The sequence below is a fragment of the Tetrao urogallus genome, assembly GCF_951394365.1.
Source record: "Tetrao urogallus genome assembly, chromosome: 8".
Classification (NCBI taxonomy): Eukaryota; Metazoa; Chordata; class Aves; order Galliformes; family Phasianidae; genus Tetrao; species Tetrao urogallus.
In genome coordinates, this window is record NC_136821.1 from 8,877,623 (window position 1) to 8,898,220 (window position 20,598).

At 43.1% G+C, this 20,598-nt stretch overlaps 1 protein-coding gene across 1 annotated transcript; it reads right to left on the bottom strand.

Moving 5' to 3' along the window:
• Positions 1-1,691: 1,691 nt before the first annotated feature.
• Positions 1,692-13,984, bottom strand: LOC306949397 (glycerol-3-phosphate dehydrogenase 1-like protein; the record flags this gene model as incomplete). The annotated part of the gene is made up of 8 exons (XM_079539265.1): positions 13,732-13,984; positions 8,993-9,170; positions 7,479-7,619; positions 6,153-6,291; positions 4,989-5,101; positions 3,141-3,374; positions 2,880-2,986; positions 1,692-1,788 (listed from the first exon to the last, which is right to left on the bottom strand). The coding sequence occupies exons 1-8, from the start codon at positions 13,770-13,772 to the stop codon at positions 1,692-1,694; spliced, it is 1,050 nt and encodes a 349-aa protein (XP_079395391.1). The 5' UTR covers positions 13,773-13,984.
• Positions 13,985-20,598: the final 6,614 nt, after the last annotated feature.

A 20,598-nucleotide genomic window follows, 5' to 3' on the forward strand; every position in this document is an offset into this window, starting at 1 on the left:
ATGGGCTCCATTGCTGCCTCCACACAGTCAACGTTTGCTGCTGCCCAGCAGGGACCAGGGTGCTGCAGCCACGCTCCCACCAGCTGAGCCAGCTTTCCTCGCTGTAAGACTGAGATTTTTAATTATTATTTTTTAATTACTTATTTTTATATTTGATACACAATGATATATAAATCTGATAAACGTGAAAGACGGTAATATTCTTCTAAAGTATAGCATGGAGAGGGTTTGGTAACCTTTTTTTGGTTTATTTTTCAAACCAATTTGTCATTTGAATACAGATTAAAAAACCCCTTGTGTTCCTCTCTGCTCTTCTGGAAAATCAGATAAAGCAAAGCAAAAGTAGGTTATTCTTCCATTTTGCTTGCCTTCTTTCTGAATATGAATCTTTCCAAAGGGTATTAAAGCTTAGAAAATGTGATGCTCTTTATTTCACAACTGGTTTTAGCTCTGAAAAACATCAGCTGGGTAAAGCTACCTGATGTAGTTTAGAAAACTTGGATGCTTCTAAAATGAATGCCATTGGTAACAAAATTAAAAACTGGTTGTAGAACCAGTCGGTGTGTAAAACTCGAAGCAGAGAGAGCTGTCTCCCTTCAGGAATGCTGCCCACTCTGCAGTGGGTTCGGGGCATTGCTGTGGTGCAGTTCATGGGAAGACAAACGCCGTTCAGTTGTGTCAGTCCTGGGGGTTTCCTGGTGCAGCTGAAATGCAGCCCGGTTTCGGATCCGATTGGATAAGGAATTCTGTGCGTCTGTAGCGGTCGATTTTTGTGCATGTCTGCAAAGTCAGGGAACGCAGAGTGTTCCATTGCTGCTTCTGCGTCCTCAGGGTGACAGCGCTGCACAGGCTGCAGGCTGAGCTGTGCGTGTATCCCAGCTGCCTCTTCTTCAGCTTTCCCCTCCCAGCCACTACAAATACCGGTGGGTAACACTTGTTCAGAAGTGCTAACACTCACATGAATGTTTTGGGTCATTCTCCTTTCATTTTTCTTCTGTTTTTCAACAATACAATAGATGTAAGGAAATCAGATTACTATTGGAGGCTCCTTGTGTCCGGAATAAAAAAGGCCCTTCCTTTCTCCCCCACCCCTGAAACTTTTCTTTGTACATCCGCTGAACATTCATGCGTGTCTCAGCACAGCAGCAATACCTGTTTTTCCAAAGTGCCTTACAATGGGAAATGTTCAAGGAAGGACTAGACATCTCAAAATACTAAATGTTATGTTACTTGTGTTTGAGGGGAATTATGAATCCTGTATTGGCCCACGTGGCTGCATCTTATTGCTGTAGGACCTTTTGACTCTCATTCCTGTTTTGAAGCATTCTTGAACTTTTCTGCATCTTGTGCTGTTCTGTAACAACTATTAGAAAGCAAAGTGCTGAGGTCCACGAGAACTAAATTGAACTCCTGTTACAAAAGTTATGAGGGGCGCTGTCTTCAACCAACACAAAATTGCAGGCAAGTGCTCAAATTGCTATCTCAAAGCAAAACAGATTTTTACATTTTCCTGTTCAGTGGATATAACGTTGGAAGGCAGATTTTCACCCCCAGAACGAGGATACTGAAATACATTCTGTGTTGCTCTTACAGCAAGCATTGCCACACAATCTATTTGTCTACTTTATTTGCTGTGGAGTGGATAAAGTCCTGCAAAGATGAGAACACAACCAGGTGTGGAGAGCCAATTCCTAAACGTGCTGTGGGTGGTTCTGCAGGCATGAGATGAAATTCTGGATCGATTCGCCCTCGTAGCAGATCTTGTAGATGGTTGTGAACAACGGAAACCTAACAGAAGCATGGGAAAAGAAAAATAGTTTTGAAAAGTTCACACAAGCACACTTTGTTTGTAATGGAAAAAGCATTTATCTTTGTTTGTTGTTTCTTACATTAGAAGAAAAGTATCCGAAAACGTTTTATTTCTCTAGAAACTGTGCTACAGTAAAATTTTTACCTCGATTGGAAGATTGTAAATGAGCAACATGCAGACAAACCAGTAGGAATGAGGTTAGGACAATCAAGGGAGCTTAAGGACAACTTTGGAGGTGACAAAAGAGAAGTTGTTTTAGAGACAAAGTTGTCCTCTGCTCTTGTTTACCGAAAAACCCTGACTTGCACATCCCCTTTTCCTTTCTTTGTGTAAAATGCATAAATTTGTGTTCATTACTGCTGTCTGAAAGACAAAGACTGGAAAAGAAAATGCCTTAATGGTTTTCTTTTCTTTTTAAAGGCAGTACTACTTAGAATTTCTGTGTCTGTCTAGATTCTAATAGATTTATCATTTTAAATAAATCTATGTACTGCTAAAGTAGGACAGGCTTCAAATTATAAATCCTATATTACCATCCAAATAATTATAGTATTACTTCACCTGAATTATTGGCTTCTTTTGTGGCACTGAGGCATTGATATCTGCACATATTGTTCAATGTGTGTAAAATAGTTTGCTCATGAGCAGACTCCTGAATTTTTATATTGAGATTGTTTGCACTGGGAGCAGTATTGCAAGCTGTGATGGTGGTATAATGAGAATAATAAATCCTTTGAGCCACAGATCACATTCATAACCTTACTCCATCTATGCGTTTCAATCTTGCATGGTGTGAGCCAGTGATATCTGGGTAGTTCGTTTGGACTTCTTTGGTGTATTATATGTCTGTGGCTTGTTTCTTTTGATGTTGTTTTACCTTCATCCTATTCTACTGATCATGGCGATGAGGAAATTGGCTAAATTTAAAGGTGGCCCAAGATGTAGAAAGCAGTTGTTATGGAAATGAACAGGACAGCTGACCACAAATAGCAAGGAGGAGGTTAGGAATTGTTAATAATTTGTGGCCATACCCGGTGAGTCAGGTTTTGTTTTAAATCAGAACACTTACTTATCAAGTATATTTTTCTCTTTCAGAATCTTGTAGACTTCAGCTGAAGTCTGAGGACCTTGTAGTTTTTGTCCATTCAGCATCTCCTTTTCCAATTCCTCAATGGACTAGAAGAGAGATTACTTGGATCAGAGGGAGTACTTCTGTAACATCAGCAGTTACCAAAAAGGTAAACAGCTAACAGTGCCTTTATGAAAACAAACAATTTCATTTTTCTTTTTTCTTTTTTCTAAGCTTAAAATATTTCAAAATCCTCCTTACTTTTCCTGTGCGAGCAAAGGCCTCCGCCACTTTTCTGTTGCGTCCTCCATAGCAGGTAGTGATTAGGTCAGCAACCCCACAGCTTTCCAGGAAAGTGGATATTGACACAGATCCCTTGCAGAAGATCTGGGCAAAAGCCACCATTTCCATAAGGCCTAAACGGATCACTGCTGCCTTCGTGTTATCACCAAAGCTCAGTCCATCGCAGAAGCCAGCTCCTACTGCTACAATGTTCTAAAAAGTTCCATGCAGGACGGACAAAAAGGCAACCATCAGGTAAGACGTGTAGTTCATCAGGGTATACAGAGCAAGCTTTAAGAAAATTCCACACTGTGCCTCCACTCGGTTCAGCAGGATGGGCCCCAGGTTCATAGAGCCATGGATTCATTCAGGTTGGAAAAGACCACTAAAGTCATCCAGTCCAACCATCAACTCCTCCCCCCCCCCCCCCATGCCCACTAACCATGGCCCTTGGGGTCTCATCTCCACAGTTCTTTAACACAACACGATGCCTATGAATTTGTTCTGAGGAAAGCAGGTGTCTTTTTACATTTCAAGCAAAAGCTGCTCGATTTTGTTGGATTTTATAAAGCACCCACTGTTATTCCAGTGGGCAAATCTCAGAGCAGCTTGTGTAATATTGTAGTATTGCAATCATGTAGCAACGTGCAATTAATGTTTTTTTTTTCCTGCTAGTTCCAAGCTGGGGCTCATTTCTGTTTGAACTGTTCAAAATAGCCTGAATGAAGACATGCCTTCTAGCTCTTCTTTGTTAGTCTGTAGTTCACTGGTTCTATATTCTGACACTGCAGTAGACCAAACCTTGGTTTTTCCTGCAAGGATGGTCAGTAGAATTGGCCTTTCCTACAGCTCTAAACAAATGTATTGGGATCCTCAAAATCTTCCCGGTTCCTCACCTTGTCCTGCATGTCCCCTTCCCCACCTTTTAATTTGCTGCCCCTACAGAAGCGTAGTTTGTTGTATTTGAGTTAAAAGTTACTAGAAATGCCACTGATTTTGCTTTGGCAATGCCTTTGCTAAAGTAAACAATGATTTCAAGGGGAGCAGAAATTTCCCTTACAACTGAATGAACTCCAGCCTGTAGCTGGAGGCAAAATCTTTGAGTGTAAATACCTTACTCATATCTAGGTTAAGCAAAACCAAGTCTCCACCTGTCATCAAACCCCGCCTCCAAGTAAAGATGAATTGTTCTGATACAAAAGACTGTACAGAAACTACAAAAGGTTGTAGCCTGAGTTCAATTTTGGCACATTTAGAAACGAAGCCCAAATTTCATTCTAGTGTCCCTGACATGGAAACTTGATGACTGTGGTATTCCTTCTGACCCTGCCTGGGATCTCTATGTGGGCATGGCTACACACCATCCAGATAGGCTTCCAACTCAGAGTGGTGCTTCTGATGCTGCTTTCTAGTGGGTCACTACTTGAAATATGGAAGTAAGCTATTAGTTGGAATTATTGTATGTAGAAGAAGTCTTTGTTTCACATGCTTACAACATATATACAAGAAAATACAGTGGACTAAATTCTTCCCTCAGAAACAGAGGTGACTCTATTAAAAATAAATTCAAAAATCCAGCTATTTTGAAATGCTTTACCAGCTTTATATTTTTAAGCAAATTTTCTTTTTTTTTTTTTCTCTTTTTTTTTTCTTTTTTTTTTTTCTTCTGTATTGGAAAGCTGACACAGGAAATGTTACATGTTTTGTCCATGCCCACTCAATCATAATGCAGCAGGACTAATGTTAGACCATGCGGCTTACAGAGGCGCAGGCAGGGGTAAGAATTTAGTCCTGATAAAAAAAGAAAATTAGTTTGAAGTCACTAACTTTTAAGGCTCCACAGATCTCCACTGTATCAGTGTCAGGCACTACGGTAATCCTGAAGTTGGGAGTCTGCAGTAATTCCTTAAAGATCTGCCCTTGTTTCTCGTTTTTGCACCCTGTGTGAAGGAAGGATGGAAGTTAGAGCATCTGTGATGTTTCGGTGACACAGCAATATGCACAATGAAATGAAACCTGAAGTAAGGGCTGAGGGACCTTCGGATTTTGTGGTCACAGTCACTGGGCATTGCTAAAGGAGATGCTTGCTCCTGCTGCTGGAGGCCAGCGTAAGCGTTCTTGGCTTTGCTTACTAATGGGCTTTGTGGCTTTCCATAAGGAGAAATGAAACACTTTGAGGCCCCAAAAGCAAGGGGCAAGCGAGCCTTCCTGCACAGTTGTCACCCTGTCATGGCTTAAAGCTGGGCCAGCAGAAATTAAACTGCCCCCAAGAAAATGAATATTGCCTAACTCTCCTGATCCTGTCTCATTCTATTCATATCTAGTTTCTCTTCCAGCAACAACTGCCCAGCTGGTATGGTTTTCACTATTACTGTAACCTCTGCACAGCAAAAGAACAGTATTGCAATAATTTTTTCTTTAATCTCCACCAGCTATTGAAGAATGGAACTAATTTCTGCTGACTTCAGAAATGAATGGATTTTAAAACTGCTGGGTGAACTCTTGTAGTCAGGTGAGACCCAGTTCTAGGGAGGGAAGAACAGAATGTTACTGCTGCTCTTATTAAATAGAGAAATACAAAGATGGAGAAATACGCCTCAGGGGGTTTGAGCTTTTGATTACACTTTCCTAGACAAACTGCACAGTGTATCAACTGCCTCAGTACTCAGCAATGGGCTTTACAGACAGGTAGCTTTTGATAACTCCTATAGGAATGGGGTTATGCTGTAATTTTTTAATGGATGAAATTAGCTCACAGCCTCACTACTGGAACCTGCTGTCATTTGGGATCTGATCCCACCAGCACCCATCTCCCTGGAAAGGGAACTGCTCCCCCCGGATGAGTTCAGCACACACTGCACATATGGCATCGTGCAGAACCTCAACATATCTCATTGCAGGCTGCCTCCCACTGCTGCCTGCAGACACTGTCCTGCCATAGGTGAGGGTAAGCCACAGACAGGAGATGAAATTGCCCTTTGCAATAGTTACCAATGGTGGTTTCACAGAACTTCTCATCAGCCACTTCTTTGGCTATGTTGGCCCCCATAAGCACGCTGATTTCTATTTTCAGCTTCTCTCGAATGAGGTCAGATATGAGCTTCAGGCCTTCAGGACCCTCATCAATCCCCTGAGAAAAGGCAACAGCAAAAGCTAAGTACAGGTAAATGACAGCAGCAGCAGTGCTGTTAAAGGAGGTGTCCAATTGCCTGCAGGTCTGCCTGGCTGTACTTGGGAGATTTTGGGTCTTGTATTTGCTAGCATTAGCCATTAGAGCCAAATGCTCTGTGTTTGTACTTTTAAGCACAAATTCAGGGGAAGTTCAGGGAGAAGGTGCAATAACATTAACCCTGAAACAGGGCTCACATGCAGTGCTGCTGCCCTGAGATGTCTTCCTGTGCTGCATTTTTCTTTTGTATTAAACTCCTGTGGTATAGAGCCATATTTTTAAAATGAGCTTACAAGCAGTGGCTTCTTTAGCAAGATTTGAAGTATTAACCTTAATGCTTCATTGGTATAAGGAGTGTACTGAGCTGTCATAGTTCTTTTGAAGCTGAAGAAAGGAGTAGATTTTCAGGAATGTCCTTACTCTCCTCACCATCCCCTCTATGAGCTGCTACTTGCAAGATGATTTTGGTAGGGGAAAATCAAAAAGGAAAGATCTGTTATTACTGTCTGAGAACTTCAATTAAATTTCTGATATTTCAGTTTTAAGTTGAATTTTAATGCAGTCGGTAGAAGTGGCAGACTATATTGCTGCATTTTGCCTTAAACTTTTAGTTTGAGATTCTCATAAAATATGAATTTCCCCTTAATGTAGTGATAATCTGACAGCTCTAGCCTTTAAAAAGCGATTGCCCTTTTCCTTACAAATGGGAAATGCTCCAATTCTGCAAAGTTATTAATATTCCTGTGCAGTGTTTCCACAAACGGCTTTGCATGCACACAGGACAGGCACGTAGACCCTGTGCTCTCTTTATTTAACAGTTAATAGAGGCTGAGGTTGGAACATTTCTCCTGGCAGCAGCACCAGCTCATGCAGCCCTCTCTCTGCATTTTCACCTCTGTGCTGGCCTGAGTGGGAACTAATCCAGGCTAAAGATGACTGATAACGATGGTTACTTGGCCCAGTGGCATTGCCCAATCTTTTCAACTCTCTGGTCACATGAACAGCAGAGAGACTACTGGAGTCTTTGTGAGTTTCCACTCTAGAAGAAAGAAATGCTTATTTTATGCAGAGCGTGCAGCTGAGGGCCTATCCTTTAGTTGAACATATTTACTCCTTACAGGTTGATTCTTATGGAGACGACAACCTACCTTGATGAGTGAAATCCCAAATGCTCCAGGCTTTATGTGACCTGCCATCTGCTCACAGACTCGTCTGATGAACTGATGTGGTAGGACAAACACTAAGATATCTGTCTCTCTCACTGCTTCAGCCACATCTGGTACAGCCACCTGAGACAAGCGTAACAAGGAAAATGAGCCCCCTCACACCAGGTGAGAATTCTCACGCCTTGCAAAGTAATACCATTGAGGCAATGTGCTAAATAACCAGCAAGCTGTACCTTCCTCTAAATGCTAGTGTTGCTTAGAACAATAATTATAGCCAGATTACTGAGGAAACAGGAGGGGAATTTAAGTCTGCTCTTGCAATTGGAGAAAATACTGCCCTGAGACACACAGCCTTACAGTATGCAACCTTAGAGCAAGTGGGGCTCCTCACTGAAGAATCAGGATTGCTGCCAGAAAGGCTGCTTGAAAGGAAAACAGCAACAGTACAGAGGGGTTGCATCACTAGAACTGTGCAGAGAGGTTTTCTGTCTCTCCAAAATGTGGAGAAACAATGAGATGTAAAAATTATTTTTCAGTTGGAGATGAAGATGTGAGGGGCCCTTCCTCCAGTGCAGCCACTTGATCTATGCTGTAGAGATCTCAGAGACTTTGCTAGAGATGTGTTGAGGCTGCTCTCAGATGATGAAAACAAGCTTGTTGATCTGTTCCAGGACTGTAAAAATAACAATGGCAATTCAATCTGAACCCAGGAGAACTGTGTGCCAAGTTCAAATCATGGGAGTGCAAAAATGCAATCCCAGCACATAGTACTGTGAAACATAGTACTAAATATAACCACTCTCCAGGCATGGAGACCCACCATGTGCAGCATCTTAACTTCCCTTTACAACTATGGCTGTTCTAAGCTGTTCTAGAAATGCTACAGTGCTACTTTCTTTAATTCACTGACATTTGGCAAAATCTCGAACAGCCTGAAAGCCTCACTTTGCTTCAGTAGCATTGAATTATCTAGGCTAATTAAGTAGCAAAGTATAATTTGGTATTTCAAATGTATGCAAAAATTACATACCTTATATTTTGGTAGAATTTGTAGCATTATTAATGGTAGTAATGCACTGCTATCCTGAAATCACCCAAGAAGCAATAGCTCCCTGCTCATCTCCTTGTAAGCCATGGCTGTTAGTCACGCTGTTGATTTCCTTTTTTAGAAGAAGGGAGAGCAGTAGCTTTCCCTTTTTATCCAGAAGATGTTGTGGGTTTGAAATCTGTCTGCTCTGTGTAGACATAGCTTGAGGAATAGCAGGCAGAGAGATGCTGATTTGTGCTGGAGAGGAGGATGGCACGTTACGTACCTGTACTTGGCACAGTGGGTGTTTGAAGTTGTGTGACAGGAGACAAGCAGATGTCACAGAAGTGGGTTATATTTCATACTTGTAATACTGGAGTGAATTAGGTGGCAAACCAGAATGAATCGGTGTTGCCTTCCTTATAAATGTATGTTAAAAAAGTGACTTTTTTTTTTTTTTTCAACTTACCACATTTTTGGGCATCTTGTATCCAGGGAGGTACTTCACATTCTCATGTTCTTGGTTGATTATTTCTGAGAGCTTTCTTCCATTGATGATCTCTTCAAATACCCACATCTTGACAGTAGAATCAAATCTGTTGGACTTCTGGACATTTTTGCCAACAATTCTTGCTATGGCTGATCCCCTTTTAAAAAAAATAAATTGCCAGTTGGAAACACAAATTGTTTTCAACATAGTATCTCATAAAAGTCCTGTGCTATCAAGCTGTTCACATGCTTATAAGATTATCAGAAAGGTTTATTCACTATTCTATATAAAAGCAAAAAACTCAGTTTAAAATCATAGCAATTAGAACTAGATGTAATAAAGAATCTGAAGTCATATGAAAGATTGCAGAGTGGAAGTGGGATGCTAAAAAGCACTATTGTAATTAAATATCTATTGCTCCTCAGATTATTGTTGTTAATATAAAAACCAACAAATGTAAAGCAGTGCAGCACCCCAGGTGATCCTGCTGTGACAGCCTGTGTGCATTGCATCTAACACAGATAGATGCCAGCTCCCTAGCTATAACCAAATAGCTGCAATAAGGGTTTTATGTAAGAGATAAATGATAAGGAGTCGCAACAAAACAAACTTGAACTTGATGGTTTCTCTTGAGATGTGGTTCTAATGATCACTATAATGGTTTCTGGAGTACCTAACACAACTGAAAGAGGGGCTCCAGTGACAGCATTCTTATCCTCTGACCCACTTGGCACATGTGCACAATAAGGAGTGTGAGCAGGATTCAGATATGTTCAGTTTTCTATAGCATAAAGTGCATCCCAGACAAAGTCCAGTGAGGTCTGCACTGTGAGCAGTTCAAAGGGAAACCAACGAGGTAACTTGGCTCAACTCTATTTCTGATGTGGAAGCTTTGCACAAGGCTAATTGCTCAATAGGTAATAAAGAAGAAGGGCTTTGTTTTAATCTTTAACCACAAAGAAATCCCGCTGAGGTAAGTTTTCACTTTACCAGAGTGTTGGCTGCATACTGTATCCTGAGCAGCCATCTTTTTTTTTTTTTTTTTTCCTTAAAAAAAATCAACAAAAACCAAACCAGCAAAAAACGTCATTTGTTTTGTTTTGGTTCTTTGTAATGGTAAGGTAAACATTTTCAGGGTAAACCTTTATTTCAAGAGCGCTCATGTGTTCATAGTATGTTCCTATTATCTGTAAGGTGTTTCGTGCCCTGGTCATCTTTCCCTGCTCTCCAGCAGAGATCAAAACCAAGGCCTGAGCTGAGGCTGACCTGTGTCTCAGTACCATAAATGTGTATCAATAAGAAAGCACATAAGCACTGAGCTGAAGACATATTACGTGTAAAGGTACCTTCGTAAACCACAGTATTTTTGTTTGGTTTCTCTTAAGGGAATTGGGAACTTGGAGGAGACAAGGTTTAATGTTTAAAGGCACTTAGTAGCCATTAGGGGAAATGGCTATGGAACAGTACAGTCCAAAAAGCAGCGCGCTGTTTTAGTGGGGCCATCGAAGACTCACAGTCTCCACTGCTCAGAGCTGGAAAGAAGAATTGCTTTGTCTGTGACGCCAGTGTTTAGTAGACTACACAGGCTTGGCATGGAAGGTCTGCTTGTGCAAACAAAACCAAGGACACTTGAATGCTAAAGACTTTGCCACGCTATTTTTTCCTCTCTAAAACCATTCAGTGAAGATTCATAGATGACTGAGAACTCCATTTAGATTATTCTATTAAAGTGAGTGAAAATGCCACTTTTTCATTAAGTGTAATTTAAATAAGACCCGCTCTTTCACATATGCAAATATGAAAATACATTGGAACTGGTGAAAATTAGAGCTGAAAGGGCTCCATGAAACCTTTTGACTATCAGGTTGGAATGAACCAAAGAAGTTGTCTCCAAAGCAAGAAGAGCCCTCAGTTAGGATCAGGTCACTTGGGTTTGTTCAGTTGAGTATTAAAAACTCTTCAGGGACTACCTTCTCTCCTCTGTGGGTGACCTGTCCCAGTGCTTTAGCATTCTCATAGCTTGTTTTTTTTTAAACTCTAAGTATCCAGTTGGAGCCTCCACAGCCTAATTTATGACTATTGAATCATCTTTCTGTACAGCTCTGTAAAAAGCCTGGCCATCTGTGCATGGTAAAGACACGTGTCTAGTTAAAGCTAGCTCTTCGCTGCAGAGAGTCCAAATGAATATAAGAAGAGCTTTTATGTTCCAAAGAGTGAGACAATGAAATAAACCTGTACTTTTAACAAACAGATAACTGGACAACAGTTCACATAAACAGAACCCTTCCTGTGCCGGGCTGACAGCTACAAGATGTGGTGTAGCCTTTGTGTTACTTAACCGCATCAGCCCTGATTCTCCTGACTGTGTTGACTTAGTAAGCCAGCGTGAGCTGCTGAACTTCTGTGGCTGACATGAACTATTGCGACATGCTGCATCACATGTCAGCCACGTTTCTGAGCTGCGGGAAAGGCTCGAGTGCAGTTGTCTGAACTGACACCCAAATATTCAGGAGGAATGTAAGGAAATGGTGTTTGCCAAAGGAAAACATTCTTCTGTGTTGTGCTGAGATTACCTGTACTGTCAGAGAGGCTATAAACAGGTGTGATTTAAACACTAGAGAAAACATTTCTCTCGTTCATAAAGACTTTACAGTCTATCCATATGGTAGGAAGCAAGAGATAAATGCAGACAGGACAAGTGAGCAGACTGCACTGAGCCGTCCAGGGGTCTGGGCTCTCAGTATTTTGTATCACCTCTTTGCAAGTCTGTACACATGGTGAAAATCAGCTCTCTATACTACATTCTGAAAGAAAACAACTAACTGGCTTTTGAGAATGTTTTATGGTGAAGGAGCAGCCTGGGAACTGGTGTGAGACGCTTGCTTGAGGATGTAGCGAGAGAGTAATTGTTGGCTGATCAACAATGCCAGACGTTTGGCCATGGCTCTTAAGAATCTTGGAAGCAAAATAAGCAACTTGCGTAGGCTTGGACATCTGTGTTTAAGGATGAGGAAGAAGAGTGTGGCATGAGAGGGATTCAAGTGCTAGAATGACATGGTAACAGTGGCATTTGAGGAAATGCTATTGCAGAAATGACAGGGAGGGCTGTATCCATTGGGACAGAGGAGGAGATGCAGCAATGATCCAGCTGTGTGGCGGTGAGCTCCTGGAGTGGTATGGCTGCATGTCAAAAACCGTGCATTAGAGATGTCATGCACAGGAACCTGTGGTCTATAAACATGTCGTGTGTGTGGGCAATTAAGAAGCAGTGGGCTGGTTTTGCATGGCAGGAAGGTGAAGAGCAGGGCTATAACTATGCTGCGCTCTCAGCAGATCACAAGCAGCCACTCCTTCTCCTGTTGAATTTTTTTTTTTTTTTTTTTTTTTGTGTGTGTGTGTGTGCGTGTGTGTTTGCTTCTGGTAAACTGTCAGGTATGTAAAATTCTACAGAAACTTGCCCTTCTTGCACAAAAACAATCCGAAGAATTACCTGTTTGCTAATCCCAAGCACACGCACATACATGTTGTTCATTTTATTTGTGCTTAGGTTATACAAACTGCAAGTAAGATGCAAAGTCCACTGAGACAAGTATTACTGATTTCAGTGGAGGCCGTCAGTGCCAAGGAGCTTTTGCAAGCAGTGCTTTCATCTAGGCAAAAAGGACTAAGCGGGAGCAGATGTATTCCTATAAGCAGGGGCAAGGATAAGCTGTGGACCTGAGCACAATGCTTTGACAAGGCTATATCTGCATATAAAATCTTTAAGTTTGGAAAAGACCACTAATATAATCCAGTCCAAACCTGACCTATCCCCACCATGCCCACTAACAATGTCCCTCAGTGCCACTTCTCCACAATTCTTGAGCACCTCCAAGGATGGTAACTCTACCATCTCTGTGGGCAACCTGTGCCACTGCATCACCACTCTTTCTGAGAAGAAGTGCAAAACTGCTTTGCCAAAAACGATGAAAGTGAAGAGTGCCAATATGTTGTGCTGGTAAACGAACTCCAAGTCCTGGTTCTTTCAAAGGAATAAGAGCAGTGCTGCTGCTCTGCTAACTACTTTAGGCTGATATTTGAACAGCACGGACTCTGCCACAAACAAACACAACTACTGGCTCAGCTCTCATTCTCCCTGGGATCATACTACGCTGGTGCCAGGCTTTCAGTGTTTGAGTTCATGCACTTAAGTAGAAGCCTTATGTTTTTCCAATTCTCATTGGCTTCTGCATTTCTTTCTTCTGTTTGCATTTGCTGCATGCGAGCAGTCTGACAATTCCCAATTGGGTTATAATACAAAGAGACCCCCCCCAGCCCGGAGCTAAAAGCAGCTGCTTACAGAATTTCCTCTTCCCTCTGGGTTATTATTTTAACAGAGCAGGGATGCCAGACCGGTGCAGCCAGTCAGTGCCCGGAGCGTTAACACGGGACAAGCCCCGGCCGGGGGTGGCGGAGCGGCGCGGTGAGCGCTGCCGCTTTCAGCACCATGGAGACCCGCACCCCGCCGCCCGACCCCCGCCGGAACCTGTTGCGGACCCCGGCCCCGCTGCTGGGCAGGGGAGAGCGGCACGGCGCTGTGCGGGCCCCCGGCATCCCGTGATGCGCCTGAAGGAGGCGGGGGGACGGGCAGCGAGAAAGGAAAAAAGAAAACAAAAAAAAAGAGAAAATGGGAGAAGGAAGGAAGGAGGCAAGGAAGGAAAAAGGTTCCCTTCACTCACCAGTTTCCCGAACCCACGATGCAGACGCGGAGCGGCGACATGCTGCTGTGCTCGGCCCGGTTACCAGCACCGCCTCCGGCCCGGCCCCCGGCGCCTGCGGGAGAAACGGGCGTCAGGCTGCGAGGGCTCGTGGCCCCGAATCGGTCCTGCCCCCGGGGAGGCGGCACCAGCGCGGGGATGTGCCCTGTGCCCGGCCCGGCGGGGTCCCTCTCGGGGCTGGAAACGGATTGAGCTTCACCTCGTAGGAGGGGGGCGGGGGGGAATGAGGAAGGGAGGGGAGGAGATGGGGTGAAATGGCAGCGGGGGTCTGCGGAGCTGGCTCTATGCGCCACCTGTCCTGCCAGCAAGATGGACACTGGTTAGGATCATCCCGCAGATGGGGGTCTGTCTCTCCAACACCAGGGAAAGGGGATAAGTGCATTGCAAGAGCCGTGTTCAACTGATAAACTGGAACGATGGACTGTATTGCAGCTTCTTATGTCAATGGAAGCAAGGCAGGACAAAGCAGTGTCTTTCTTTTCCCCTATATGGTCTGACATCCATGACTCCCCGCAAATTGCCATATGTCACCTCTCAGCCCTCCACATCTCCTCATCAGAGCAGCCTTCCCTCCCACTTCTGTGCTATGGAGCTGCTTCCCTGCCCTCTCTCTGCCTGTGCCTCCCCCATCCACATCCCACCAGCTCTCTCCTGCTGGGCTCTGAGGCTCAGCCTGCAGGTGCTATTCTTGCCCAGGGGCCAGCTCAGAAGCACCCAGCTCCACAACAAGCAGATTGACACAGTGACTCATAGATTGAGGACAGCTGCCAGTGTTTTTGGGAAGGGTAGGGATAGTTTTGGAGGTAGGCACATGCTCAGCCCACCTGCTGTCAGCTTCATCAGCTCACCTGCATCCTGAGCTCACATAAAATGCCAGGAAATATGTGAAAAACAGCCTCCTGAAGATGAAGCTAAAGCTGGGAACCTGATGTAAATTGTACAGTTTGAGTATAGCCAAGGCATGCAAGCTCTGGTTCTAGGAGCGTTTCCTGCACTCTCAGCTTGTTTACCATGTTTTGTGCTTTCCCTGGCTGCATAGTTCCTCTGGGCCTCTTAGCTTTCTTTATTCTCTTTTTTACTATGAAGAAAATCTCCTTTGGAGATGAGGAGGAGTTACCATTTTACTGCACCCCAAGACTTCTCAGCTGCCCAGTCCTGCTGACTCCTCTGGTCCTGAGGTGAGGACATACCAAAGCATTGGCTTCTGGACCTAATTCATGCAACAATCAGGTAACCATAGATAGGTTTGGACTGAAAGGGACCATAAGGATTATCCAGTTCCATCCCCCTGCCATGGGTAAGAAACAACCCCCACCTGATCACATCTAACCTGCTCTTGAACACCTCCAGGGAAGGGGCATTCGTAAGTTCTCTGGGCAGCCATTGCCTCAGTACTCCCAGCATGAAGCATTTCCTCCTTACATCTAACCTAAATCACAGAATCACAGAATTGTAGGGGTTGGAAGGGACCTCCAGAGATCATCGAGTCCAACCCCCAATCTATGGAGCTACTATCTCTTCCTTGTCTTATCGCTACCTTTCTTGTTGAAGGGTCAATTCCCTTAAGGTGTTCTTAGCAGACAGAATTTTTGAGTATTGCAAACAGCAATAGTTTCATCTAAATTGAAGTGAAAACTTTAAGTTACAAATGGGTCCTGTGCCTATAGCTTCCACTCTGACCTTGCACTGACCATTTGGTTGGTGCACAGAAGGTGGCAGGGGTGAGGTTGGCAGAGGGCGAGCAGGCAGATGGATGTGGGGAACACCCATGGGGAGCAGCAGCCTGAGGCTGGGCATGCACACATTTGCCTGTACATCATGACATTAATTGGGAGAGCTGGCACTGCTGTTGAGCTGTCCTCTGGGTTTGTGCAATCACGGCTCTGTGGAAAGCAGCCACACGTGGCTATTGCAGCCTGCTTTATGTGGCAGGTTCAGGTGCCTGGGCTGTCTCAGTGGCAGTTTTGAGTGGGGACACAGAATAGCCAAGAGAAACTTATCCTTTCTTGGATTTGAAAGCCCTGGAGCTGCTTATAGCAGCAGTGGATGCTGATGACTGTAATTCTATCAGAAAAGGAGAAGAACCTGTTCTCTCTGACAAAGTCACAGTGTTTGTTTTTCACATAAGTGCAGGAGAACTTGCTCAGGTGTGAGTCATTAGAATGTAACAGACATAAAAGCTGGGTCTGGTTAGCAGGGAGGATAAGGACAGCCCTCTCAAGGCCACCCCACCCATGCTCACCTGATCCGCTTCAGCACCTAATAGGTTCTGCACATGTCAACAGCCTGGGTTTACAAAGCCAGCTGGTTTTGATCAGCCAAACAGCTGCTGCAAATAAACAAAAAGGCTGATTGTCACTGCCACGAAACCAGGACAGCCAAGAGGCTTTCTTAACTTTTAAGTCAGGTGTGCTTTTCTCCACGGGGACAAGGTGGGCTTTGGACACTCATAAAAATGTGACTGATAAATGCCAAACTTTGCAGGCAGGAGATGGGCAGGGAGGAATAGGGGGCTGGCTGCTCTGTGGGAAGGGAACTGAGAGCAAGTTAGAGGGCACTGCATATTGAGGCTTCTTCTTTCTGCCCGCCTCCTGCCCCAAGTGTATTCGCAAGGAAGAATCAGATCCCTTCCTAGCGCTCATTCTGCCAAGCTCATGCTCTCTTATCTCCTTTGTTATTTCTCAGATTATCTGGGTGCTGCTTCTCTGTACCTGTTCCAGCATGAATTCAGACTTGCTAAATGCTGATAACCTGAACGATGCCCTAAAATCTCAGTGGAATTTTACCCAGTGCCTTGTCCGTACCTAATGGTTGTTCCCGGAAATACTCGCTAAGCTACACATGAGATTGCATTTACCTCTTTAATGATTGTATCAGCCATGTGGCTTTTCCTCTTCTGTTGTTCATAGCTAATGAATTTTAATTTACAGCAGAAATGTAATTAGTCAATCAGTGCATGTCCTTGTGTTTTATATGTTTACAATTCATCCCATGCCTGTTACCAGGGCATAACAACCATTCTCTCTGTAAGGCTTCCTCTGTATCGAGAACACCTCCCAGATTTCTTGTTAGCAAATTTCATTATCCTGCTTGTCATTTTTTTTACTCCAAACTGATTTAATGACAGCATTCGTATGGATTCCTCCAGGCCCATTCTTTGCTGTCAGCACTATCAGTAGTTTTTACCTCTGTCCTAGACTCCTTCAGCATTTTACCATGTTTACATTAATCCCTATCTTCTTGAGTTTAGCTAATACATTTTCTAGTAATACCAAATCAAATATTTTACCAAAGTCCAGGTTAATAAGATTTTACTAGTTTTCCTTCGTCCACAAATGCAGTTATCTTATCAAAGAAAGATACTGGGTTCATCTACATGTAACATGCCTATCTTGCACTTTAGCCCTTTTCCTGCTTCCCTCTGTGCTGTTTATTACTCATTTGCTCTCTGGCCTGTGTGCTAAAATGCCAAGAGATTTTGTGCGATGGAGATTACTCATTCTTCAGAACTGAAGGGTGAAGAGCTTTCAAGTATTGCATATGGTAATTTCCATAGCTGTGCCCTTAAGCCCATTAAGTGAGTTGTCTCTGCCCTCCAGGGTTGCAAAATTTTCTTTATGGAAACAGAAGCAACATACTTCTTTAGCTTCTAGCTATCTACCCTACTGCCGCTGCTGGTGATCCTTTCTTTTGTTTTCTTTGTAACAATGCAGATAAAACCTTTTTCATCTTGATTTCCACCCCTGTGCATGGTCTGCTTTGTTTTGATTTTGAGCAGTTTTGCTACTACACCTTTAACTGTTGATGTTTGAAGGATAGCTTTTTCTGCATATCATATTTTTTCCCTTTTCCCTACGCTTTCTGTGTATTTCTGAGATGTCTTGCATTATCTGCATTGCAGTTCACATCTTTCATAACGACATAGAGCTATAACTAAAATTCTGCCTCTACCTAAACTGCCAGCATCGCATCTAACCCACGCCTTCAAATGATGAGCAGCATTAGCATTACTAATATAACACAGGCCAATGTGATTTCCAATGGATTTTTTTACACAGGTTTTTCCTGAATTATACTCTATATTGAAGTTTTGCAAAAATATATGTATAAACACTAGTTCACTGTATGCATAATTACTGTTAATTGTAGGTGTTAAATAGCAGCCATTTATATTGAGGCCGCATCTAATATCTTAACACAGCTCCTCCAGGGTGCTGCATACAAACAAATAATGTCAGTTTCTGTCTGTAAAAAACTCACAGTCCAAATTACTTACAGCTTTACTGCTTCCACGTGGATTTCTTGCAGTCTGACTTTACCAGCTCATGAGATCTAGGAAACAAATCAACAGTGATGTTTTTGCTCCATTCATTTTATTCAGTTGAATTCTCTGCTGCAGGCTTTGATTGGATTATATAGCAGGAATGTTGTGGTTTTTTTTTTCCACACTTAAATAAGTTTTCCAAAAGTACTTAGTAGAAAATGAAGTTGCATTTTAGGCCTATAGATATCTAAGCAAATTTCAGACAGGTTTCATCATTCAAGCAGAATGGACAGCAGAGTCAGTTGTTTACAGTCCCTACTGTGTAGGGCTTTCTGTAATCGAATGGAGAAGGTTTTCAGGAGAACTAAAATATCATACGATTACAGCAGAAATGAAAAATGCATCTGCTGGAAGAAAAACGGCCCTGGTTGGTAATTGTCTTCAAAGCACTCCTCAGGCAACAGAGCTACACGGGCTTTCCAGAATCCTAATATACCTGCTCTGTAAGCAACAGGGGCTGCAGTGAGAAGGGAGGATGTAATCCGGATGTTATGAAGTGGCTATGGAATTGATTAGAGCATGCTGATACATGTGGGACATCTGGTACTGAAAAGAGCTCAGTATCAGTCTCCCATAGGTAGAGCATATATGGCAATGGAGCAGTGGGATTACATATGGCAGGTTTGACTACCAAAACTACTGAGTGCTTTGGCTTGATTTCCAATCTAATCTTGTTATCATGACACACCTGGAAATGTTATTTGGCAGAGATGACAAGAAAGAAAACATGGTAACAGGGATCTGCAGCAGATGGAGAGGTACACAGGTTGCCATAGAAACCATGCAGAAAAAAAAATGTGTAGGAGGGAGGAAAAGCACAAAAAGGCTTCTAGGAGAAGGGGCTAGTGACTGAAGAACTGAACTAATTCAGCAGCTGTTCCATTTATTGAAAGAAAAACGTATTATCTTTTCAGAGGATTGAGAAACATGGAGCACAGGAATCCTCACAGTGATCTGCAGAACAGTGGAAGGCGGGAACGTGATGTTGTGCCATAGGGTAGGGTAGAAAAAGGCTGAAGGTGGTCATGAAGTAGATGAAAGGATTGGGAAGCCCTGAACCACAGCCATAGATGTGCTCCCCTTGTCTCTGGCGTGTCTGACTCTGGATTGTGCCAGGTGATGTAATGTTGGAGACAAGAGCATGACTCAATGCAAAGTCATACTTAGTGCAACTGGAAATGGTGTCAAATGTGACTGTGAAGGATGCAAGTGGGTTGTGGGTGGGGAGGGAAGCATTTGAGGCAGCATGAACTGCTGCCATCTATGGCTCTGGTGCTTATGGCTGGGCTTTTGAATTATAGTTGAGCTACTCTGCATTGCAGCAGTGCACAAAGATTGATACAGAGGAAGAGGAAGGGAATTATGGAGTGACAAGCATCAGTGGACAAAGGGAATGCAACAGATGTCATCTACCTTGACTTGTGCAAGGCCTTTGACATGGTTCCCCACCATGTCTTTACCTCTAAATTGGAGAGAGATGGATCTGAAGGGTGAACTATTTGGTGAATAAGGGATTGAGTGGAAGGTATCAGCCAGAGAACTGTGGTCAATGGCTCTCTGACCAGGTGGAGGCCAATGTTCAGAGGTGTTCCACAGGGGTCTGTCTTGCGACTGATACTCTTTGACATTTTTATGATTGACAGTGACTGAAAAGCACACATAAAATAAAGGTTTTGACTCATTAAGGCAACAGAAGGAATGATGAATAACCACTAAAAGCAAGTGTCAGTGATCCTGCAAGTCAAACAGCACAGAGCTTCATATGTTAACTTCCTGCAAACCACAGACCCAGTAATACAGAGATACCTGTAGAGTTTCATTCAGGACTTCCTCTCAAACAATGTGAAATACTCCAGAGGCTGAAGTAAGTTCATATTACATTCACTTGACCTTCTTGGCTATTGTCATGTATGATCAGGAGAATATAGTGATGCATCCAGTGTACTGTAGAAGAAAGGCTGTTCATTTAGCTATATTCCTTTTCATGTTCTTGTGTTATGGCACTCTAGAGCTGTAGTGGGCAAGATATCTTCTATTCATGGTAAGCATGGGAAGTTCTTTCATATTCATTATGTAGAAGAGCCCAGAAAACATAAAATATATTTCAGACTATTAATAAACTCTAATCTCTGCTGCCTGAAGAAAGAATCTAACCCTAATAAGCATTGATTGTACAGTCAACCAATGTGGATGTGAAGCAGTATTAGTCATTTTCTCATTAGTCAGCAGCTTTCCCAGTTCAGCAATGCTTAGGAAACACAGCACTCCTTGTGCAAGGAAGGCAGGTGATACTTCTGTCTTTCCAGGATTTATGGTATTCCTCCATGACTCTGTAGAGGATGCAGTTCCTTTAGCAAGCAGGAACAGTCCTTTCTTATTTTCTCTGCACTGGCTACCAGAGGAGGACACAGGTTTAATTGTAGGTTAAGCTCATCCAAAGGTATGATTTACATCAGGAAAAAAGTCCCGACCAACTAACAGGAGAATTATAGAGAACCTGTGCA